The sequence below is a fragment of the Bubalus kerabau genome, chromosome 1 (assembly GCF_029407905.1).
Source record: "Bubalus kerabau isolate K-KA32 ecotype Philippines breed swamp buffalo chromosome 1, PCC_UOA_SB_1v2, whole genome shotgun sequence".
NCBI classification, from domain to species: domain Eukaryota; kingdom Metazoa; phylum Chordata; class Mammalia; order Artiodactyla; family Bovidae; genus Bubalus; species Bubalus kerabau.
The window spans coordinates 47,122,726-47,146,075 of NC_073624.1; the positions used below are offsets into that span (position 1 = coordinate 47,122,726).

At 56.0% G+C, this 23,350-nt stretch overlaps 1 protein-coding gene across 1 annotated transcript in view; it reads left to right on the forward strand.

Moving 5' to 3' along the window:
• MYH9 (myosin heavy chain 9) overlaps positions 1-22,656 on the forward strand; it is an 85,706-nt gene extending 63,050 nt beyond the window's left edge. The window contains exons 16-41 of the mRNA XM_055574249.1: positions 1,089-1,282; positions 1,609-1,730; positions 2,739-2,808; positions 4,574-4,734; positions 5,587-5,695; positions 6,706-6,837; positions 7,292-7,498; positions 8,039-8,176; positions 8,880-9,003; positions 9,247-9,418; positions 9,838-10,050; positions 10,789-10,933; positions 12,188-12,394; positions 12,605-12,709; positions 12,976-13,128; positions 14,210-14,458; positions 14,597-14,809; positions 14,966-15,178; positions 15,466-15,627; positions 17,170-17,298; positions 18,175-18,263; positions 18,364-18,487; positions 18,707-18,915; positions 19,573-19,681; positions 19,786-19,958; positions 21,116-22,656. Of these exons, the coding sequence (XP_055430224.1) occupies positions 1,089-1,282; positions 1,609-1,730; positions 2,739-2,808; positions 4,574-4,734; positions 5,587-5,695; positions 6,706-6,837; positions 7,292-7,498; positions 8,039-8,176; positions 8,880-9,003; positions 9,247-9,418; positions 9,838-10,050; positions 10,789-10,933; positions 12,188-12,394; positions 12,605-12,709; positions 12,976-13,128; positions 14,210-14,458; positions 14,597-14,809; positions 14,966-15,178; positions 15,466-15,627; positions 17,170-17,298; positions 18,175-18,263; positions 18,364-18,487; positions 18,707-18,915; positions 19,573-19,681; positions 19,786-19,958; positions 21,116-21,248 (4,055 nt within the window). The 3' untranslated portion in view covers positions 21,249-22,656. The remainder of the gene's footprint in view (positions 1-1,088; positions 1,283-1,608; positions 1,731-2,738; positions 2,809-4,573; positions 4,735-5,586; positions 5,696-6,705; positions 6,838-7,291; positions 7,499-8,038; positions 8,177-8,879; positions 9,004-9,246; positions 9,419-9,837; positions 10,051-10,788; positions 10,934-12,187; positions 12,395-12,604; positions 12,710-12,975; positions 13,129-14,209; positions 14,459-14,596; positions 14,810-14,965; positions 15,179-15,465; positions 15,628-17,169; positions 17,299-18,174; positions 18,264-18,363; positions 18,488-18,706; positions 18,916-19,572; positions 19,682-19,785; positions 19,959-21,115) is intronic.
• The last annotated feature ends 694 nt before the right edge of the window (positions 22,657-23,350 follow it).

Consider the following 23,350-nt stretch of genomic DNA (forward strand, 5'->3'; position numbering starts at 1 on the left):
GCCCTGTGGGGGCTGCAAGAGGTATAGATGCCTCCCGTTTTAACTGAGAGGTTCATTGGGTCTATCCTCACTCCTGGCTTCCCTCTTGAGTAGCTGTCTTTTCTGTTGCTTTCAAATAAATAACAGAGATCTGGCCACAAAGGAACAAGAACCTGACTTTGTCATAGAATTCTTAACTTTTGCATCCAGCAATGGAAGTCTTCAAATTTAATACTGGCTCTGGTGTAAGCCTGACCTCAGATCGCTGGCCACTTAGGTTGGGCTTGTTCACCATTTGGTTTTGCCCGGGAGGAGGCGGTTCATTTCATTGTTCTGGGCAGGAGCCACGGTGATGAGGGCTGCTTCCTTGGAGGGCTGGTCTAGATGAGAAAGACCCGTGATCTTGGAGACCAAGCGAGACCTGAGAGGGAGAAGGATCCTCGGCCTTTGGGGTAGCCGTGGGCAGCGGTGGTTCTCTGGAACTCTCTGCCCTGGCACTGTGCATGTTGCTCTAGGCCCCTGATGTAGAGAGCTCTGCATGGGGGGATTGCTGACAGAGAGAGGGTGTGCCAGACTCCTGCAGGCAGTGGCCAAGTAGCTTTAGAGCTCCTGCCTTCTGACCTAGCCCAGTGCTCTCAGGTAACGGTCAGTGTGAGTTCAGGATACTGATCCGCTTCTTTCAAATGACTGAATGGACTATCGGGTTCCTGTCAGTCAAGTCTGAACACCTCCTCAGAGCCAGGCTAGTGGACCAGCTCTGCTCACTCCTCCAGAATGCATCATCAGCTCTTGTGTCTCTGGGTTAGGAGCGTCCCAGGGTGGCTGAGATAAGTGACAACGTGGAGTCAGCCTTCACAAATGTGCTTCCCCACTTTGCAGCTCTGCAATCTTTCCAAACCCTTTCCTCCTCCCTCCTCTCTGCTCACAAGGTCACCTTTGCTCTCAGCCTTTGGAGATGACCTTAGCCTGCTTTGTAAGCTCCAAGTAGAAACGGTCTGCCATTCTGTAGTCTCCTCTTTTTCTAATCAGATTGGCCTGTCTGTCTGTCCTGCCCCTCTGCCCTGGCCTGGACTGCTGGGTATTCACGTGCTCTTGCTTGCTCTCTCCAGTGGACCGCATCATCGGCCTGGACCAGGTGGCTGGCATGTCGGAGACGGCAATGCCTGGGGCCTTCAAGACGCGCAAAGGCATGTTCCGCACGGTGGGGCAGCTGTACAAGGAGCAGCTGGCCAAACTCATGGCCACGCTGAGGAACACCAACCCCAACTTCGTCCGCTGCATCATCCCCAACCACGAGAAGAAGGTGCGGCTGCTTGGTAGTGTGCAGCGGGCCGCCCAGCCCTTGTCTGTCTCCCTGAGCAGAAACCCCTCGCCTGTGGCACACAGCGCCATTGGTTCAATCACCCTCCGGGTGGTTTGGGCACTCTTAGGGTACAGCCTGCCCATAGAGCCTGCGTTTCTGCCTCTCAGACCTGGATCATGTAACTGAGCTGTCACTACTATGGGTGGGCGGGCAGTGACGGCTCCTTCCCGGGGGGGCGTTTGTCCTGTTTCGTCCAGAGGGGCCCGCCCTCTCTCCATCAGTCCCTGGGCATACAGGAAGAGCACGTGCATGGATTTCTTCCCTAGGCCGGCAAGCTGGACCCCCATCTGGTGCTGGATCAGCTGCGTTGCAATGGGGTTCTTGAAGGCATCCGGATCTGCCGCCAGGGCTTCCCCAACCGCGTGGTCTTCCAGGAGTTCCGGCAGAGGTGAGCGGAGAGCCTTCAGTGGGAGAGCCATCTCCTCGTCCACACTGAGCTGGGGTCCTCCGTGTCATGCTCCACGTGAGGAAGGACTTCTTGTTTTGTCTCTAAAATGAAAGTCATCACGTTGGCTTCCGCTCCCAGTCACTGTGGGAGCCGGGTGGTGTTTGCTATAATTATACGAGCTCTGAAAAGACATTTAAGGAGGATCAGTTGGAGCCTTGAGTATGAAAAAAATCGATGGAATTGGATGTCTGCTGTGTGTGCGGAGCGGGGACAGTCGTGACACCGGCCTATTTGCCTAATGACGTGTTTAGCCCTGGTTGCTGTCTGTCGCAGCCCTCTGCTTAATTTCTTGGACCACCCCGTTGATTAGCGGTTCTCTGCAGCATCTCAGCAGAGACAGGCCTGGCCGTGTTCACCAACTGTGGTCTGTTACATAGACAGAGATTGTTAGGAAAATGTTCTGCAGCAAAAGGTTTTCTCTTTGTACTCAATATATGCCATTTATTTCTTTTTTTTTCTTTTTGGTAACAAATATGGAGGACGTTTAGAAGTGGGAAATGGTGGCTTTAGACATATCATGACTTGGTTTTTTTTCTGATAATGCCTGAACTCCACATATCTTTCTAACATGAGGTCATGAGGCATTTTCGGATTTGTATCAGATGATATTTGTGAAACTAGACATTTAATTTAAAAAACTTCTGGGGCTAAAGACGCAGGTGCTGGTTAGCAGTTAGTAAGCCCACTTCAGAGCTCACCCATAAGTGAATGAAACAGTCTGACACAAGTTTCCATTTGCTTTCTGGAAAACGCCAGGCCTTCCTTGTGCTGTTCAGCCTCAGGAAAGAGCAGGATATAATTCACTGAGTGTCCCCTTTCCCTCAGACACTCTGTGGAAAGAATCCTACACCTGCTCCACTGTAGGGACGGCCCTCGTCTCATGGATATTCCAGGCCACATAGAATCCGAGCAAGGGGTGTACTGACCTGCCGCCCTTTTCCTCCTCAGATACGAGATCCTGACTCCAAATTCCATTCCTAAGGGCTTCATGGATGGAAAGCAGGCGTGTGTGCTCATGGTGAGCGGGCTCTTCTGGTGGGTGACGCGTGGCTGGTATGCACACCCGAGTGGCCAGCGCCCACGTGCCTGGTCAGGGCCCTTTGGATCTGTTGATGCCTGTGCTCTCTTGTTCCTCCAGTGAGCCTGTTCTGGTTCTGCCAGGCGCACTGAGCATCAGGTGGTCAGGATGGTGTGTGGGAGTGGGGAGGGGAGGAGAAGGCCAGGTCTCAGATAGCAAGGCTGTGGTGTGAGGCAGAGACCCTTCCTTCTGGGCATATTTGGTTCTTTATTGCTCCCATCTCCTCTAATCTTCACAGGGGGCAGCTCACCACCAGGGCCCCACGACTAGCCCAAAGCTAGCAGAGTCTGAGTTTCTGGCCCTTTCCTCTCTTCCCCACCACTGGCCAGTGTTCGACTGGCAGTGGGCACTGGATTGTGCTTAGTGAATGAAGGCCCTGAGATGACTCAGTGGCCAAGGTGGGGCTCTACCCACTTGGTCATTTTTCTGCTTTGCAGGCAGGCATCTGGCTGGGTCTCATGTATCCAGGGTCAGCAGCCAGCGCCCCCTGCTTTCTTTACTTTGCATCTTTGCCAAAGAGTCAGCAGAGGGTGGGCTGGAGTGGGCATCAGGGAGGAAAGAGAAAAGGGAAGAAAAATTCAATACCACCTTTGTTTGGAGCAGCCCTGTAAGGGACAGGGAGGTGGAGCCTAGAGAGGGAGGGAGGAGACACGGGTCTCTGCTCTGCGATGCTTGTCACCCAGGGGAAGGGAGGTGTGAAGGACAGAGGTGCGCCCCTAGTTCGTGTTTGGGTCACTGTTTCTTCGGAGACTCAGCTGCTGGTCAGTGAGGGCTGTCCCCCTTTTAGACATAAGCAGGTCTCCTCTGTCCAGCTCTGTAGGGAAGACAGTTGGCCAGGCTCGTCATGACGGGAGGTGGGGTACCCGGCGATGGCTCTGCCCTCCCTGGCCTGCCCTTCTCCCAGGGCCTCTTCCAGACCTGCAGGGCCTTTCGTTGGGCATCAAGGGCCCGAGATTCCTCTTACCCTGTTCAAGGCTTTGCCTTTTGGAGCTTGTTCCAAATCCCCTCTCTCCCAGGCAAACAGATGGACAGACAGACTGTTACCAGTGGGCTTAATAAGAGAACCTTGTTACTGTACCGAAACAGCCCTGTGATGGTAACGACACATTGCCTAAAGCTCATTCAGCAATGGTCCCATGTGTGACCCCATGCTCAGTGCCTTGTGTGCCTTCTCTGGTTTCATTCCCACAGCTCTGCTAGGAAGGAAGTGCTATTTATTTGCTTTATTAACTTATCTTTTAATTAAAGAAACCATTTCCATTTTACAGCGGCGGAAATGTGGGCCCACAGAGGTTAAGGTCTGGGGTCACCTAGTTAGTATTTGATCCTGGTCTGAGCTGGAGTTGGTGCTGGGCCTGGACAAGCAATGATGCTTGACCAACTCTGCTCAGAGGGTGACCTGACTGGGTGATTGTAGAACAGGCTTGTAGTGAGGGGGTGCAGAGAAGAAAGAGACCTACAGGGTCCCTTCAGGGCTGAGATCCTGTGTTTCCCTGCAAGTCTGACTCCTTACCTGTCCCTTGCTGGCCCCCACCTTCCCCGTACCAGCGTTTCCCCAGCTCCACTTTCCCTGCACCAAGAGAAGGCTGCCCACAAGCAACAGGGCCTGCCCCAGCTCCAGGCCCCTTCCCTGGCCTTGGCCTTGCTCCAGGGCTCTGTGGTGGCTGGGGTGCCCGGTGCTCAGCAGCCGGCTCTCCTCCTCTAGATCAAAGCCCTGGAGCTCGACAGCAATCTGTACCGCATCGGGCAGAGCAAGGTCTTCTTCCGGGCCGGCGTGCTGGCCCACCTGGAGGAGGAGCGGGACCTGAAGATCACGGACGTCATCATTGGTTTCCAGGCCTGCTGCAGGGGCTACCTGGCCAGGAAGTGAGTCCCGGGACACTCACACCTTGCTCGGGACCCCCAGCTCTCCTGTAGCAGAGGGTACTGAGGAAGCAGGGCCTGGGCACCCTCATGGCAGGAGGTGTCCCCTAGGGAGACCCACATAGCTTTCCTTGCCCCCTGCTTCCTGGATTTCTGCCTGAGGTTTAAAGTGAGCAGGAGGGAGGGGTGACTGTGTTCAGATTTTCCCTCCAAGAAAACCTCTGCCTCCCACTGTTCCTCCCTGTGTCCCTCCTGTAGGGGTGACACCCAGAGCCGGCTGTCCCCAGAGGACCCTGAGCTCCGGGGAGGAGGTGCCCTTGAGTTCCAGCAGCTCCTGTGGGGTCAGGGGCTGACTTATGCAGGACAGTGGGCGGGGCAGCTTCACATTTGCCCCTTGACTCCTCTGTGTCTGGGCTCTGGGGCATCTGTTCCAGCCTGAGCTCTGAGCGTTGTGAAGAGAGCATGAGTGTGGGTGTTTGGGCAGATGCACGTTTGCAGGACATGATCTGCTGACATTCTCTCCCCAAACAAAAGCCCCAAGATTGTGGGTGACACGAGGGTGGGGAGTTGCAGTCGACAGGTGGCCTTAATGACCAGTGGTTACACTTGACTCTGTAGCGACCTCACTTACCCTTTAGTGAAGGAAGGTGGTTGTGACCTTGTCCTGGTCACCTCTGCGAGGTCACCTGTAGGACTCAACCCCAAGCCTGCCTCCTTCCCCCCACATCTATTTTGAAGTGCTCCCAGCAGGGGTCAGTCCCTCCAGAAAAGCCCCCAGGAGCGAGGTCAGGACTGTGGGCAGGGAGGTTGGCCGGCCCCCGCCTGGAGGCGCTGACGGTGACCCTCACCCCACAGGGCCTTCGCCAAGCGGCAGCAGCAGCTGACGGCCATGAAGGTCCTGCAGAGGAACTGCGCCGCCTACCTCAAGCTGCGCAACTGGCAGTGGTGGCGGCTGTTCACCAAGGTGGGTCTGGAGGGGCCCCGCGTGGCAGAGGGACGAGCCGGCCTCACGCTGGCCTCCTGCGGGGCTCAGGCCCCGGGGCTGGCACTTTGCCCTCGTGTCCCCGGGCCCAGAACTTGAGCCGGGGACGGTCCTGCCTGTGGGGTCTTGAGGGGCGTGAGCTGGGGTGTGTGTCCGGCGTGGATTGCCGAGGTGCTGCGGGGCGGGGCTGGGGCGGCTCCAGGGGCAGCTCCCGGGCTGTCCAGGCCCTGCCTGCCCACCACGGCCCCGTGTCGTGACAGTGCTGCCCACTCAGGAAACCGTGGTCTGTACCCGGTGGCTAGGTCCTCCCCAGCCTTTACAAAAAAATTCTCTTGTATTTAAAGTTGGTCAGGCTACTTTTGTTTATGGTACATAATTTGTGGTACCTGCAAAATACCATACCAACAAAAAGGATAAACAAGAAAGTAAAAATTCATCTATAATCCATTCAACCTTGAGCCAACATCAATATTGAATAGATGTTTCAATATTTATTCCCTTTTTTTAAAAACATTCCCATTAAATCTCTGCTGTGTAAACCATACACCTTCTTACATAGCTGAGCTTTTTGACTTGTGTAAACATTTTTTTTTTTTTTTTGCGTTTTCCATTTAAAATTTTTTCATAAGCATAATTTTTTAAAAGCGTACTGTTGCCTAGAGATGTATCATAATTTATCTGGCTACTTTTCCAGTGGTGGATCTTTATCTCTTTGCTAAATTTTCACTGTTGTAAACAATGCTGTCCTGAAAATCTTCATGCACATACAGGGCTAGTTTCCCCGAACTGTAATTAGTGGGTCAGAGGCCTATGATGCACAGCACCAGATTGATTTCCTGAAAAGCTGTACCCGGGCATACCTGCTCTGCCCAGGGTCCTGCCTGCCCCTTGTTCTCGTGCCCTGGCGCTTCCCCAAGTGAGGAGAAAGCCCCCAACTCTCAGCCTGGATGGGGCTCTTTCCCTGAGCTTGTCTCCTCCACCTCCTCTCCTAGGTCAAGCCGCTGCTGCAGGTGAGCCGGCAGGAGGAGGAGATGATGGCCAAGGAGGAGGAGCTGGTGAAGGTGCGGGAGAAGCAGCTGGCTGCTGAGAACAGACTCTCAGAGATGGAGACCCTTCAGTCCCAGGTGGGTATCTGCAGACTCGGCCCACGTAGTGCTGCCTCCTGCTGGCCACCAGGGCTACTGCTTAGCTGCTTCAGTTGTGTCTGACTGTGCAACCCTACGGACTACAGCGTGCCAGGCTCCTCTGTCCATGGGATTCTCTAAGCAAGAATACTGGAGTGGGTTGCCATGCCCTGCTCCAGGGGATCTTCCCAACCCAGGGATTGAACCCGGGTTTCCTGCATTGCAGGCAGATTCTTTATCACTAAGCCACCAGGGAAGCCCCAGTAGACAGAGCATAAACTTGGCATTGAAGGGAAATTTGGGGGTAATTTCCTCGATGCAGGATGTGATGTTTAGACATGCCTGGCAGCTTAAGCATCCTGAGATGGAGCCTTTGCTGGGGGCCAGCTCTCCCATGGGGACAGGCAGCCTGCAAGCAGCCGTCAGAGTTCACATTTCCCTCGTGTTCCCACAGCTCATGGCTGAGAAACTGCAGCTACAGGAGCAGCTCCAGGCGGAAACGGAACTGTGTGCCGAGGCTGAAGAGCTCCGTGCCCGTCTGACGGCCAAGAAGCAGGAGCTGGAAGAGATCTGCCATGACCTGGAGGCTAGGGTGGAGGAGGAGGAAGAGCGATGCCAACACCTGCAGGCCGAGAAGAAGAAGATGCAGCAGAACATCCAGGTGCCTGGAGGAGGGGCTGGGCCGGACCCAGGAGGGGGTGGGGGACAGGGTGGGTGGGGAGCAGGGACATCCCAAGTGCTATGGGAGGACAGTCTGTGTCCTGGGGGCAGCCTTGGGGAGTGTTCTCTTTGAGGCAGGTTTTTTTTTGTTTGTTTGTTTGCTATGCTCTGTGGCTTGTGGGATCTTAGTTCCCCGACCAGGGATTGAACCCTGGCGCTTGGCAGCGAGAGCTCAGAGTTCTAACCACTGGACTGCCAGGGAATTCCCTGGCTCAATTTTTCTGACACCTGTCAGGTGTTCATGAGCACTTCCCCGCCGAGCATTGAATCTGATTTAATTCCCCTCCTCTGTGATCACTCCAGCTGGTCTGAGGAGCTGAGGGTGGACACTCACTAGAGGTGGCCCCTCAGAACACATGACCCTGTGTTTGAATCGGGACCTGGGGTTCTCATCCCCGCACCCCAGTTTTAAATACGTGACCCCACACGTGGGTGCTGGACCCCATCCTATCTACTTACGGTTGCCCTGGCTTCGCGGCAGGAACTGGAGGAGCAGCTGGAGGAGGAGGAGAGCGCCCGGCAGAAGCTTCAACTGGAGAAGGTGACCACCGAGGCCAAGCTAAAGAAGCTGGAGGAGGACCAGATCATCATGGAGGACCAGAACTGCAAGCTGGCCAAGGTGAAGCCGGTGGCTGGGCCCCTGTCAGTGTCTTCCTGGCCACAGATGATAGCTGGGCATCACTTTAGAGGAGTGGGAGAGACCCCGTCAGGATGCTGACCTTCATCTCCGGAGGATGGGGGTGGCCAGCTTCACAGGGCAGGACGGCTGTCCAGAACCCTGCGACATGGGGAGTAAACGGGCTGTGTGGTCGCTGTTGTGGAATTAGGACTCCGGTGGTGGCCACACAAGCAGGTCTCCTGGCATCCAGCCACTGCCCTCCAGACATGGGACATGGCAGCTGCTCCCTGTGAAGACTGGTATTTTATGTAAGATTTGAAGACAAAGTGAGAAGAGCAGGGGCACTTTAGGGGATGAGGAAGGGCGAGGTCACAGGCATCAAGAAGGTAGCGCCCTCTGCCCCAAGTTCTCTCACTGACACCATCACCTGGGAGGTCTTTTTATCTGCGCAGAAAGGGGTAATGCAGGAAAGGGCTTGGGTACCCCACTTATGGGTCCTAAGGAAGCTTACCCAGCTGTTTCAGAGGAGCTAGTGACTTTAAAAATGACCCCTTTGATTTGGGAAATCCTAATGCACTTGGCCAGGTGTTTAAGGCCCTGCCCCTCCATTCAGACCTCAGTGCCTGGGTGGGTTGTGCTTGAGGAGACCCAGTGCCTTCTGCACTCAACTAACTTTAAGCCCTGACCCACCCTCGCACCCCAGGAGAAGAAGCTGCTGGAAGACAGAATAGCCGAGTTCACCACCAACCTCATGGAAGAGGAGGAGAAATCGAAGAGCCTCGCCAAACTCAAGAACAAGCATGAGGCGATGATCACCGATCTGGAGGGTAAGCGGTGGGACGCAGGGACTGTTGGACTTGGGGTTGCCGGGGCATCCACCACTCGAGGGCCTTGCTGCCAGGAGCTGGGGTGGCAAGCAGGTCTCCTGGGGCCTGTGGCATCCAGCCACTGCCCTCCAGACATGGGACACTGCAGCTGCTCCCTGTGAAGCCTGGTATTTTATGTAAGATTTGAAGACAAAGAGAAATCACTGAAGACTCTGTTGGCTTCTCTCTGCTCTTCCTTCTCAGAACGCCTGCGAAGAGAGGAGAAGCAGCGCCAGGAGCTGGAGAAGACCCGCCGGAAGCTGGAAGGAGACTCCACAGACCTCAATGACCAGATCGCCGAGCTGCAGGCTCAGATCGCCGAGCTCAAGATGCAGCTGGCCAAGAAGGAGGAGGAGCTCCAGGCCGCCCTGGCCAGGTGAGGGTCAGAGCATCAGGCTGGATGGCCAGTGCCTGTGTTCTCAGCAGGCTTCCTGCTGTGGTTCTTGGTGCATCAGTGAACTGCAGGCATGCGCTCCACTGTTGTCTGGGAAGCTAGTTTACAGCTTTCCTTTTATTTTTTTTCATTTAACATTTCAATTTTTAAAAAATGTTTAAAGCACTGAAGCTTAATTTGGGAAATGAAATTTCTGCTCCATGAGGCTTTTGAATTCTCCAAGTGGAATAGCCCTTAAGTCTTCCGGATGCCTCAGTGTCTTTGCCAAGAAGAGCTCCTAAGGGGCTATGATTGTCACCAGCAGGAGTGGCTTCGGCCGCACCTCTCTAAGTCTTTTCTGCAGGCTCTGCTCTCTGACGGTGACAGCGACCTCCTCCTGACGTTGGTGCTCTCTTTGGCAGAGTGGAAGAAGAAACCACCCAGAAGAACATGGCCCTGAAGAAGATCCGGGAGCTGGAATCTCAGATTTCGGAACTCCAAGAAGACCTGGACTCTGAGCGTGCTGCTAGGAATAAAGCCGAGAAGCAGAAACGAGACCTCGGGGAAGAGCTGGAGGCTCTGAAAACGGAGCTGGAGGACACTCTGGATTCCACAGCTGCGCAGCAGGAGCTCAGGTGTGCCTTGAGGCTGACTGCCTGGTCACTGAAGATGGGGGTGCTGGTGCAGGGAAAGGGGGGCCCTGGCCTCAGAGAGGGGACCCCAGGGCCTCTATACACACACAGTGTGGCCTGTTGTCATGGAGCCTGGAAGCTCCAGGAGATAGTGAGGGACTGGGAGGCCTGGTGTGATGTAGTCCATGGAGTTGCAAAGAGGCAGACATGACTTAGTGACGGAACAAGAATAGATGGAAGCTGATGGGGCCTCGGCAGCTTCTCTCTAGAGTTGAAGAACTTGGCTTGGAGTTGGGCTGAGGCAAGGGTGGGCTTTAAGGCTGGAAGGCTACAGAAGCCCTACAAGGCATGTCTGTGGGGACTTCTTGGCTCTCTAGTGGTTAGGACTCTGCACTTCTCCTGCAGGGGGCATGGGTTCAATCCCTGGTAGGCGAACTAAGATCCAGCATGCTTTGTGGTGCAGCCAAAAAAAAAAATCTTATAAATTACTCCTGGCTCCCTATATTTAGAATAAAATCCAATTCCTTGCATAAAAGGCCTACATTACTTTTTTTTTTTTTTTTTTTTAAATAAAAGAAAAAAAGTGTGTGAGCCTGCGCTATAGGACGGACGCTGAGGAGGGAAGTCAGCAGGCAGAAAGCTGCCTGGAATGGCCAGTGCTCCCTACTGTGGACTCTGTGCCACCAGGGCAGCGTTGCTCCTGGGCCCTGGCCTCCCTCCTGAAGGCGTTTCTCTGTTCAGGTCCAAACGTGAACAAGAAGTGAACATCCTGAAGAAGACCCTTGAGGAGGAGGCCAGGACCCATGAGGCCCAGATCCAGGACATGAGACAGAAGCACTCGCAGGCCGTGGAGGAGCTGGCTGAGCAGCTGGAGCAGACGAAGCGGGTGCGTGGGCCCCCCGGGACTGGCTCCGTGAGGCTCGGCCACTGTGGGCCGGTGGGGAGGGTTGGAGGACCCTCGTGTAGTCCAGGCTCCAGCCCTTCCTGACTGTGTGAGTTGGGGGCGCATACAGGTCCATCTCTGCTTCAGTTTCCTCTTCTATGAGAGAGGCTAGTGAGAGCCCGTTTCAAACAATTACGTGAGAGTTGGAGTTGGTAACATGTGACAGTGCATAGTCGGTAAGGGCTCAGTAAGTTGTTCTAGTCTTATTATTACCGTCATTATTCTGTTCAACACCCTGCCAGACTAGAAAGTGTCATGGAATTGGAGTGACTCTGAAACTAAAGTTTCAGAGGGCCATTGCGTCCCTTTTCTGAAGCCCAGCCCTTCTCTAGAACACCTCCAACACATGGTCAGCTGGAATCTTCAGGGAGAACCCTGGGGATGTTGACCCGGCTGGTTTCTCAGCCAGGGGACTGTGACCAGGCAGTTCCTGAACAAGCCCAGTCCTGCCTCCTGTGGTTTCCAGCTCACAGCCACCCTTGTTGGCAGCCTGAGAAGACAGAGGCTCTTCTGCGTGGCAGCCTGTACAATATTTTCAGAAACATGCCTTGTTCCTCTGTTTCCCTTTGACTTCCTCCTGGTTCTGGGCAGGTTGAAGCCTTGCCTTTTCCTCTAGCTGTTTTCACTCAAAAAGCTTTTTGCATGCACTTGGGGTCCAGTTTACCCTTGAACTTGCCTTTGATACTGTGACTGGCTTGATATAGAATAGATTGGGATTGTGTTTGTTCTGTAAACTTGGCTTTTATATTTTTTGGAAGAACATTTCAGTGTTACGGTAAACATCAAATTTCTAAGAGGCTTTCCTGGAAGTCTAACTATGACCAATTATAATTTCCCTAAGCTTATGAAAATAATTCTAAAAACTTAACATCAGCAATGACAATGTCTTGCCCTTGGACATTCCCTGTGCGGGAGGCCAGGCAGAGATGGTTTTGAGAGCCAGGGGAGCCGTGGTCCTCAGAGGTGAGGCCACGCGCCAGGCGTCCTGTTCCAGCTGGGAGATGAGTCCACATCAGGCCTGAGCCCTCCAAGTCCATGGCCCTCGCCAGCTCGCTGCCCCCTGGACTTGCCCAGTGTCGCTTTTGCTGCAGGGCAGCAGATTCTGGGTCTGGCTCCACTGGCTCTTTGATGATGTTGGGAAAACCAGCCTCATGTCACAGGCTCCCCCTTTTATGTCTTTGCTTTCTCCCCTCGCAGGTGAAAGCCAACCTCGAGAAGGCCAAGCAGACCCTGGAGAATGAGCGAGGGGAGCTGGCCAACGAGGTGAAGGTGCTGCAGCAGGGCAAGGCGGACACCGAGCACAAGCGCAAGAAGGTGGAGGCCCAGCTGCAGGAGCTGCAGGTGAAGTTCACCGAGGGAGAGCGTGTGCGCACAGAGCTCGCTGACAAGGTCTCCAAGCTGCAGGTGAGGCCCCGCTGGACTGCCTGGGTCCTGGCCATGCTGCCAGGGCCCCTGGTCTTTTCTCTCTCTCTCTCTCTCTCTCCATGACCCGGCCCATCTGTGAGCCCCCCGGGGTTCAGCCTGTGGCTCCGGTCAGCATGGCTGAGAGAGCCAAGGTGGGCCCCGAGCAATCCTGGTCAAGCTCACGGGGCTTTGTCTCCTGTCCACGCACAGGTCGAGCTGGACAATGCGACAGGTCTTCTCACTCAGTCGGACAGCAAGTCTAGCAAGCTCACCAAGGACTTCTCTGCTCTGGAGTCACAGCTGCAGGACACGCAGGTAAGGGCAGCGATGGGCCCCCCACAGCTGTTCTTATCCTGGGAGGACCCTGTGCCCACACGGCGTCAGCTGCCAGGCCTCTGGGTCTTCCTCACAGTGTCCTCCCCAGCATCCCCAGGCTCTCTGGGACCTCTTGGCTCCCTGCCAGATCTTTGTTGGCTGCCCCCTAATCTGGGGCCTGCTTCTCTGTCCCACCGAAAGCATGGGGACCACAAGGCTCCGACAGTGTGGGTCCTGAGCCCTGGCCCCCCTTGTCCGCTGAGCAGGAGCTGCTGCAGGAGGAGAACCGGCAGAAGCTGAGTCTGAGCACCAAGCTGAAGCAGGTGGAGGATGAGAAGAACTCTCTCAAGGAGCAGCTGGAGGAGGAGGAGGAGGCCAAGCGGAACCTGGAGAAACAGATCTCCACCCTCCACGCCCAGGTTCGGAGCTGGCTCCCCTCAGATTGCCCCGGAAACGGTGGTCGGAGCCTGCAGGCTGGGGAGCTTCTGGTTGGGTAGCCACCTGGACCTGGAAGCACAGCCAGGCCTCCCCAAGCTGGCTGCCTTCCCTCGGGGAGCTCCTGCCCTCCCCAGACCTGGGCTTACTCCTGGGGCCCCCAAGGAGAATTCAGGGATCCTTGAACTTGGCTGGAGTTCATCTTCATTTCACCAGCCTCCAGCTGACCGTCAGCATTCTGTTCCCTTATGAATGTGGGCAACAAGCCGTGACGGTAGCAGCGCCTGTGGCCTGTTGAGTGGAAACCACTGGTCATTGTGTCTGAGCTGAGGCCAGGCTTTGGGACGGTCACTGTGCTCCTCGCCGCTCAAGAGCCTGCTCTCTGCTGTGCTAAAGAAGCACACTGGTTACTGAACCATTGTCTTAAAAAAATACCTGACAACTGCACTCTTACAGTGGTTTCTTGGTAGTCCTACATATTCCGCTTTATGCCTGTTATAACATCATCATGGAAAGGAGGCCGTGGTCTTCTCTAGACCCTGAAAGGATCTGGGGCCAAAGATAGATGGAGAGCCCTCTTGTGGATCCTATCTTAGGACTTAAATGTGCCCAGAGATCTGCACCAGCTTAGGGGAGGGCACGGAGTCGGGTCCACACCTGGGTGGGGACAGGGAGCGCGTTCCTGCGGTGGCAGCTGTGTGTCCGGGTGGGAGGAGGGGGCTGCAAGGGTGGACACCTGTGGGCGGCGGATGCCAGGCTGCTGCCTGGGAGAGGGGAGGGATGGAGGCTCCCTACTCTGGGGCTCAGTCTTGGTACAAGTGGCTGGTCAGGTCAGGGTTGAGTGGCCTTTCCAAGCTGACCTGCGTGTCCACCTGCCTTGGGCTCCGTGTGCTAGACACCTGCACTCTGTGGAACGTCCCATTTCCCTGGTCCCAGAGGAATAGCGGAGCGGCTGGGAAGCTGTTTCCATAACTGAGTTGGTGCCCCATAACTCTGCTCGCAGTGGCAGCCCAGCTCCTGGAGCAGATGCCAACTGGATCCTCCTTACCCCTTGCTCCCGCCCAGGTCACCGACATGAGGAAGAAGATGGATGATAGCGTGGGGTGCCTGGAGACGGCTGAGGAGGCCAAGAGGAAGCTGCAGAAGGACCTGGAGGGGCTGAGCCAGCGCTATGAGGAGAAGGTGGCTGCCTACGACAAGCTGGAGAAGACCAAGACGCGGCTGCAGCAGGAGCTGGATGACCTGCTCGTGGATCTCGACCACCAGCGGCAGAGCGTCTCCAACCTGGAGAAGAAGCAGAAGAAGTTCGACCAGGTGGGTGCCGCCAGTGCATCAGCCCCTCTTCCCGTCCGTCTGCAGACACCCTGCCTCGGGCAGAGGCTGTTGTCGGTCAGGCTTTGACCCTTTCCGAGAGCCCGTTGCTCACACTCATGGTGCCTGCCTGTCTCCCAGCTCCTGGCCGAGGAGAAGACCATCTCTGCCAAGTATGCGGAGGAGCGTGACCGGGCAGAGGCAGAGGCCCGGGAGAAGGAGACCAAGGCGCTGTCTCTGGCCCGGGCGCTGGAGGAGGCCATGGAGCAGAAGGCAGAACTGGAGCGGCTCAACAAGCAGTTCCGCGCCGAGATGGAAGACCTCATGAGCTCTAAGGATGACGTGGGCAAGAGCGTGAGTCCCTGAGCCTGTGGCCGGCTCTTGGGGTGGGGGGCGGCCTCCAGACACCAAGAGTTAGGGCCTCACAGACACTGGGGCCAGGGACCTGGGGGCCTGGCTCCCCTTGGGGCCTAGCACCCTTCTGGTCCTGACCAGAACCCCTGGTGACAGGTCCATGAGCTGGAGAAGTCCAAGCGGGCCCTGGAGCAGCAGGTGGAGGAGATGAAGACGCAACTTGAGGAGCTGGAGGACGAGCTGCAGGCCACCGAGGACGCCAAGCTGCGGCTGGAGGTCAACCTGCAGGCCATGAAGGCCCAGTTCGAGAGGGACCTGCAGGGCCGTGACGAGCAGAGCGAGGAGAAGAGAAAGCAGCTGGTCAAACAGGTGCGGAGGGCCTGCCTGCTCCCTGGGCAGAGGCGCGCAGGGGTGCCCGAGTTTGGGGGCTCCTTTCTCCTTCCACTGGTCTGTGGGAGTGTCCTCCACATCCTTGCGTCCTAGTTCTCTGCCTGGGGGTCATTGACCCCCTCTACCAGGGTTTTATGGTCAGTAATCCTCACTGTGCCCTGGAGGCCCTGTGGACTCCCTGGGACTGGACCAAGCCCACCTGGGCCTTGAGCTGAGGCAGTATCTTTGGGTCCGTCCGGCCCCCTGAGCTGTCGGCACCTCCCCAGGTGCGGGAGATGGAGGCCGAGTTGGAGGATGAGAGGAAGCAGCGCTCGATAGCTGTGGCCGCTCGGAAGAAGCTGGAGATGGACTTGAAGGACCTGGAGGCCCACATCGACTCAGCCAACAAGAACCGGGACGAAGCCATCAAGCAGCTTCGGAAGCTGCAGGTGAGCTCAGGATGGTCTGATCCAGCTGCACATGGCAGCATTGGGCCCAGCACGGGACTGAACACTGCTGGGCTGGCCTGTGAGTGCTGGGAAGTGCCACCCTGAAGGTCTTGGGTGTGGCGCAGTGGTAAAGAATCTGCCTGCAAGGTGGGAGTGGAGAAGGCAATGGCACCCCACTCCAGTACTCTTGCCTGGAGAATCCCATGGATGGGGGACCCTGGTGGGCTGCAGTCCATGGGGTCTCTAGGAGTCGTACACGACTGAGCGACTTCATTTTCACGTTTCGCTTTCATGCATTGGAGAAGGAAATGGCCACCCACTCCAGTATTTTTGCCTGGAGAATCCCAGGGACGGGGGAGCCTGGTGGGCTTCCATCTATGGGGTCACACAGAGTCGGACACAACTGAAGCGACTTAGCAGCAGCAGCAAGGTGGGAGACCTGTGTTTGATCCCTGGGTAGGAAAGATCCCCTGGAGAAGGGAATGGCTACCCACTCCAGTATTCTTGCCTGGAGAATTCCATGGGCAGAGGAGCCTGGTGGGCTACAGTCCATGGGGTCGCAGAGTCGGACGTGACTTAGAGACTAACACTATTGCTGCTACACAGATGCAGACCCAGAGGCCGAGTGGAGACAAAATATTATAGTCAGAAGCAAACTTGCAGTAGTCAAAAGTTGTTGACTTCACATCAAACAAAGAAACAAGTGTAAAGCTAAAAGTGCAATGGCGTTATAGTTACTTAGTCACTTGGTGGCAGTTTTCTAGAATAAGCCAGACATGACTCAATCCAGCCTTAATGGACAGTGACAGAAGGTTCCAAGCTGATGAATCAGTGCAGCAGTCCAGAAACAGAACACATGCTTGGCCTTGTCAATAATTAAAAATAACAAGTTAAAAAAAAAAAAAACCAGCTCTGAGATGCCTCATTATACCCCGCAAACCAGCAGTGATAACACATGTCAACATCTGGTGCTGGCAAGATCGTGCGCCGTAGATGCATAGATGGCGCTAGTTTAGCTGGTACCACCTGGCCACACACAACGAGGCTTGTACCCTTGGGCCTGGGGAATCCCAGTTTGGGATTTACCTACAAAAGAAATGGAGGGGGGAAAAGTATTTCCCAAGATCTTTAGAGTTAGAATGAATCACAGGAGAACAAAGGACATAGGCTTATGCCTTGTGGCTGGAGCTAACCTGGCAGGTGGCCCTTGACTTGGAGCGTGGGATCCAAGTCGACCAGAAGTGGTAGAAAGTAAACAGAAATGCAGCTGGACTAACACACACCCAGGGCCTAACAGGTGTCCTTTGTAAACCCTAACGGTCAGAAGACTGCCAGTGGTGTAGAATAGAGACGCTTTGTCTTCCCTCCTGCCCTTTGATAACTGTGTGAGCTGAACATGGGTGCAGGCTGAGAACCAGCCACCGGTCCCTGTTGGTGAGGTGTCTTCTGGGGCTGGGGCTGGGGTTGGTGGGGTGTCTTCTGGTGGGTGGTGCACGGGAGTGGCTGGGGTGGTGGTGCCAAGCCTCTCCTCCCTGCCCCCAGGCCCAGATGAAGGACTACATGCGGGAGCTGGATGACGCGCGCGCCTCCCGCGAGGAGATCCTGGCGCAGGCCAAGGAGAATGAGAAGAAGCTGAAGAGCATGGAGGCCGAGATGATCCAGCTGCAGGAGGTGGGCCGGGTGCAGTGCACCCTCTGACCAGCAGGTGGCAGCCCAGAGCCTCCACTCACCAGCCTGGGTCACCGGGGAAAGCCTTGAAAAATGGGCCAAGCTCCAGGCGTGGGCAGGGCTGGTTCTTGTTTTCTGAAAGGTTGCCGTGCAAGGTTTCATTAAGTTGGAAGCCTCCCTGGTGTGATTAAATTGTGTGTGAATTAAATTGTCACCATTTGGGGCCGACTCCCTTGTACAGGACGGGGCTCTGTGCCCACTGTGACTTGCTGCCTGGCGAGCAGGGGGCCCTCCCAGAGGCTTCCTGCACTGAATGTCCCCTGGCGGCCTCTTGCCTCATGCAAGGCTGGTTGTGAAAGCATTCCCCAGGCTCTAGGCCATCTTCTGCAGAGAGGATGCTGGCAACCGAGTTCTGCTCCTGACTGGGCCAGGTAGCCAGGTTTCCTGTCAAGACTGGCTGTGCCCTCTTGCACTTGTTGGTTTCTGGTGAGGCCGCCTCAGCCTCAGGGTGAAGCCCTCTGCCCGTCTGGCTTTCAGAGCCCCGGCACCCTGGCCTTAACTCGTATCTCTGTCCTGTCGCCCCTGCTTCCTGTCTCGTTGGAAAGCAGAGGGACCAGCATTCCATCAGGCCAGGGTGATTTCTTATTTATTACAACACCCCTGGCTTAATTTTTAGCACTTAGGTGTGGGGGCTATGTAAACATATGGTGCCTAAGCTGTGACCTCAGGGGGGCTCATGAGAATGGGCTTCATGGAGGAGGCAGGCCTGGGAAAGGGGTTTGAGAAGAGGAGGCCAGGGGCTCAGAGTACTGGGAATGGAAAGTGGAGGCTGTCGGCTGTGGGGACCCCCATGGGTCACGTTCCGGGTTCCCATGGCAGGAGCTGGCAGCCGCCGAGCGCGCCAAGCGCCAGGCCCAGCAGGAACGGGACGAGCTGGCCGACGAGATAGCCAACAGCAGCGGCAAGGGGTGAGCTGGGGCAAGCGTGGCGTGTCCACTGGAGGAGGTGGTGGGTGTGGGGGCTCCCCGCTCCAGCTTAGCCACTCTTACCTTTCTCCACCCTCTCCAGCGCCCTGGCGTTGGAGGAGAAGCGGCGGCTGGAGGCCCGCATTGCACAGCTGGAGGAGGAGCTGGAAGAGGAGCAGGGCAACACGGAGCTGGTGAACGACAGGCTAAAGAAGGCGAACCTGCAGGTGGGCTGTTGGGCCTCCCTCCCACCGGGCCCCCCAGCAGAAGCCATCCATCTGATGCTTAGAGGAGGACATCCTGGTGCCTGCACCGTCTCCTTGGTTCCTCTCTTTTGGGGGTCGAGCTGCTTCTGAACCCTTCCCATTGGGCAGCTCCCTCTTCCAGGAGGGTCTGGTGATGAGGGTCCCTGCCTTCATTGAGTTTACCAGCCCTTCTTCCCACAGATCGACCAGCTCAACACAGACCTGAACCTGGAACGCAGCCATACCCAGAAGAACGAGAACGCAAGGCAGCAGCTGGAGCGCCAGAACAAGGAGCTCAAGGTCAAGCTGCAGGAGATGGAGGGCACCGTCAAGTCCAAGTACAAGGCCTCCATCGCTGCCCTGGAGGCCAAGATCGCACAGCTGGAGGAGCAGCTGGACAACGAGACCAAGTGGGTGTCCCTCGCCCGCCACCCAGTACCATCTGCGGGCCTCTCTGTGTGCCCATCCCCTATCCTAACGGGGCTCTCATCTTTTCTCCTGGGGCCTTTTGCTAGGGCTTTAGAGTTTGAAGAGGAACCCACGGCCCACTTCTAAAGTTGAGCCTGGTGACTCTCTCAGGGCTGAATCAGAGAGGTGGTAGTTCCCACTCCCTGGGCAGCCCATCTGTGGGCTCAGCAAGACAGACTTCTTTAGGGCTGAAAGTGAAAGTCACTCAGTCGTGTCTGACTCTTTGCGACCCCATCGATTGTAGCCCACCAGGCTCTTCTGTCCATGGGATTCTCCAGGCAAGAATATTGGAGTGGGTTGCCATTTCCTTCTCCAAGGGACCTTCCCAACCCAGGGATTGAACCCGGGTTGTAATGGGCATCAGTCATTCTTTTTTTCTAGCTTTATATATGCTTTCTGTGATGTGTCACTTCCTTGAGCCTCAGTTTCCTCATCTGTGAAATGGGGCCAATCCTAATGCCTTCATAAGAGCATTGATCAAGGCCTCCCTACAGGGGACAGGCCAGTGAGACCCAGACATGGGTGGCGAGTTTGTGGATTTGTCCACCAGACCCTCCAAAAAGCGGGTCCCCCTGAGTCACTGTATTGGTGCCTCGCAGGGAGCGCCAGGCAGCCTGCAAGCAGGTGCGTCGGGCCGAGAAGAAGCTGAAGGATGTGCTGCTGCAGGTGGATGACGAGCGGAGGAACGCCGAGCAGTACAAGGACCAGGTGAGTCGGGGCGGAGCAGGGCCCTGCCCCGAGGCAGCTGAGAGCGGGGTGGGCCCCCGGCATGTGGGGTCCTGACCTGGGCCCCTGGCCTTGCGTCTCTCCAGGCGGACAAGGCGTCCACCCGCCTGAAGCAGCTCAAGCGGCAGCTGGAGGAGGCGGAGGAGGAGGCCCAGCGGGCCAATGCCTCCCGCCGGAAACTGCAGCGCGAGCTGGAGGATGCCACTGAGACAGCGGATGCCATGAACCGCGAGGTCAGCTCCCTCAAGAACAAGCTCAGGTGAGCCCCGCCAACTGCCCCCCGCCCCACTCCCTCTCCCTCACCCATACCCGCCCCGCCGCGTGACCCTTTCGCCTCCAAAAAGTTGCTTTGTCCTGAAAAGCAGAATTCTGACCATGAGGCTGTTGTAAACTCAGTCCCCTTTCTCAGCCCTGTCAGTGGGCACACTTACTGACACCAGAAAAGTGCTTTTCAGAGAGCCTTTCCTGGTTCTCTGGCCTCCTAGGCTGTAGCCCAGCCTTTTGAATGATCTCTCTGGGTGATTGATTCCCATCCTGCCTGAAAAGTCTGTTCCTGTCACGGCCCTTAAACCCACTGAGAACGTTTTCAGGTTTTGTGAACTAGAAGTTGCTCAAGGCCACCCAGCCAGTCCCTGGCACAGCTCAGGTCAATCTTGCAACCCTGATCAGGCGGAGAGGTCTGCTTGGCATTTCTCAAAGGAGTGTCCCGATCAGGCAGCGTGAAATGGTTGAGGCAGAGGGCCTTTTTGGTCGAGATTCTCATTGTTGACCTCCTTTTCCCAGTGATCCTTTTTGTTTTTTAAGCATAAAAGCAACAGTCTGGTCAGTGTCTATGTTGTTGGTTTTCTTTTCCGGGACTGGAAGCGGTGCCTGTTTGTGTACACTGCACTGTCGGCCTCTGTCTCGTGATCTCACCTGTTTGGTACCAAGTGTGACCAGAGTGTGGTGTTTTGCAGAGGTGGCTCCTTCTGCTCTTGGGGCTCCTTCTGTTGTTTAGTCGCTCAGTCGTGCCCGACTCTTTGCAACCCCATGGACTGTAGTCCAGCAGGCTCCTTTGTGGGATTCTCCAGGCAACAATACTGGAGTGGGTTGCCATTTCCTTCTCCAGGGGATCTTCCCAATCTAGGGATCGGACCCGTGTCTCCCATATTTCCTGCACTGGCAGGCGGTTTCTTTACCACTGGGCCTCCTTTTAATCAGCCGCTATTACCTGACAGTTTTTTGCTGGTGTTTGGAGTGAAAGCAGGAAGCTTCAGTCACCCCCTTATCGTGAGCCCTCCTGTCCCACCCCGAGGCCCCCCATTGCTTCTCCCTGTGGGGTGTCAGGAGCTAGTCTTCCTCTGAGGTTGCTTTGAAACACATGAGCTGTGCTGTGGCCGCCTGGCCGGCCCTGCTAACCACTGCCTCTACCCCCAGGCGTGGGGACCTGCCATTCGTTGTGCCCCGCCGAATGGCCCGGAAAGGTGCCAGCGACTGCTCGGACGATGAGATGGATGGCAAAGCCGACGGGGCTGAGGCCAAAGCCGCCGAGGCCAGAGCTGCCGAGTAACCGGCTCTTCTTCTCCTGCTGCCCGGAGACGGACATCAGTGACTCCGCCTCCCCTCCCCAGCCCCCACAGCACCCCCTCCTCCCTCTGGGGACTGCTGTGACTGTGACCCCACCTCGTCCCCCCAGGCCGGGGACCTCAGGCCCCCCTCACCACCCCACCCACCCCCCAGGCCTCCCTGAGGGCGTTCGGCTTCCTCTGCTGCAGCCCCGCTGCTCCTCTCCCACCCCCACCCCGAATCTGATACCAAAGAGTCAGGGTCCTGGGCCCGGGCCCAGGGACAGAGCGACCAGCCGGATCTCCTGCCCTCTCGCCACAGAGCACAAGATGGTGAGGCGAGGAGGGCAGGAGCAGGCCTCCGGGGATGGGCAAGAGAATTTTCTATGAATCTATTTTTCTTCAGACTAAGGAGCTTGGCTAGCCCGACGCCCCAGAAGAGTTGTCTCCTCCCCCCGCCTCCGCCACCAGCTCTTCCCTCTCCCTCCTTTGCTGTTGGCAATCACACTCGGTGACCTCACACCCTCTGCCCCACTGGCTCCCCTGCTCCCGTGGACTCTGGGTTGTCCAACATGAGCAGACCCAGGGGGTCCACCTCTGTGCAGGGCACAGGAGGCCAGGGCCGGGGAGGGAAGGGCCTTCCTCCCTACCCCGCTGGGCAGCGCCACTGTCCCCCTCCTGCTTCTCAAATGTCTCAAGTGCAATGATGACCCCTTCCCCTCCTTGGCCCATCCCTGCCGCAGCGGGGCTGTTGGGCCGAGCAGGCAGGGCCTAGGGGCCAAGCTGGAAAGGCCAGCAGTGGCCTCTCCCAACACTCTTGGGGACCAAATATATTTAATGGTTAATGGACTTGTCCCGAGTCTGACAGCCAGAGCAGTGGAAAGGGCCAGGACTGGGGCCCGAGGGTAGTTGATCAGCACCCTTGACTCAGTATAACTCAAGACGCTGCCCTCTGCACAGACATTTTTAAAAGAAAAAGAAAACATTGTTGTCTTTTCTCCCTCTCACTGTAATTAGTGATAAAATTCCCAGTCTTTATCACTGCCTTTCCTTCAGAAGCACATCTAGAAGAGAATAGCTTGTCCTACACTGGTCTACACTGGTGGCTGAATTTCCCTGTATTCCTAACTATTTTGTATATGCTGCATTTAGACTTACTTATGGCAAAGAAGGCATTTTTTTTTTTTTTTTAAGGAAACTCTCAAGAAATCATGAAGATATATTAAAGCTACATATGCCTAAAAAGCTCTGAATTCAGGTCCCAGTTGCTGTCACAAAGGAGTGGACAGAACCCCCCGCCCTTTTTTATATAATGAAAGTGCCTTAGCATGGTTGCCGCTGTCACCGCTACAGTGAGCTGGTTTACAGATGTTTTCCACTGAGCGTCACAATAAAGAGACCCTTGTGCTATGAGACACGTGTCTGGGGGCTGTCTGTGCACTGGGGCAGGTGGCCTAGAAGGCACTGTATCTGGGCTCCCTGGAAGGGACTGTGCTTTGCTTCTGCAGCAGGTACCTCCTTTGTGCGATTTCTGGAAGCTTCCAGGAGTGCAGCACGGTTGGGGCCCAGGCTTTAATAGGGGGCGGTGGTCAGGCAGAAAGGCAGGCTGGCCAGATTTAAGGATGCTACAAGCGTCTTATAAATCTCGATTCCTTTCAGTTACTGAGCACCTACTATGTGCGGGACACTGAGCTGGCTCAGGGGCTAGAGATGCCAGCTTCTTGGAGGTTCCTTAGTCATCAGACAAGGCAAAGCCTGCCCTTTGGAGGCTCGTCCCAGGGGCTGCAGAAGCAGGAATGAGGGAGTTGGTGCCTAAGCCTGTGGGTGCTGGGGCAGAGGCTTTCCACAGGACTGTCAGCTTTTGTTCCTTCCTTCTTTCAACAAAGGCTGGGTGTAAGCCAGGCCCCTCACCAGGCACTGGGAGTGTGAGGGCAGGAAAGACAGGTGTGCCTGCAGTTGCAGGTGAGAGGGGAGGGAGAAAAAGGCTCTCCTTAGAGAAGGGATCGGGCTTGCACTCCATTCAAGGTGTGGACTCAAGCAGCCTATCTGCATGCAGGCCTCCTCTCCCCCACCAACCCAGGTCACTGGCCAGCCTGGTTGCTCAGGA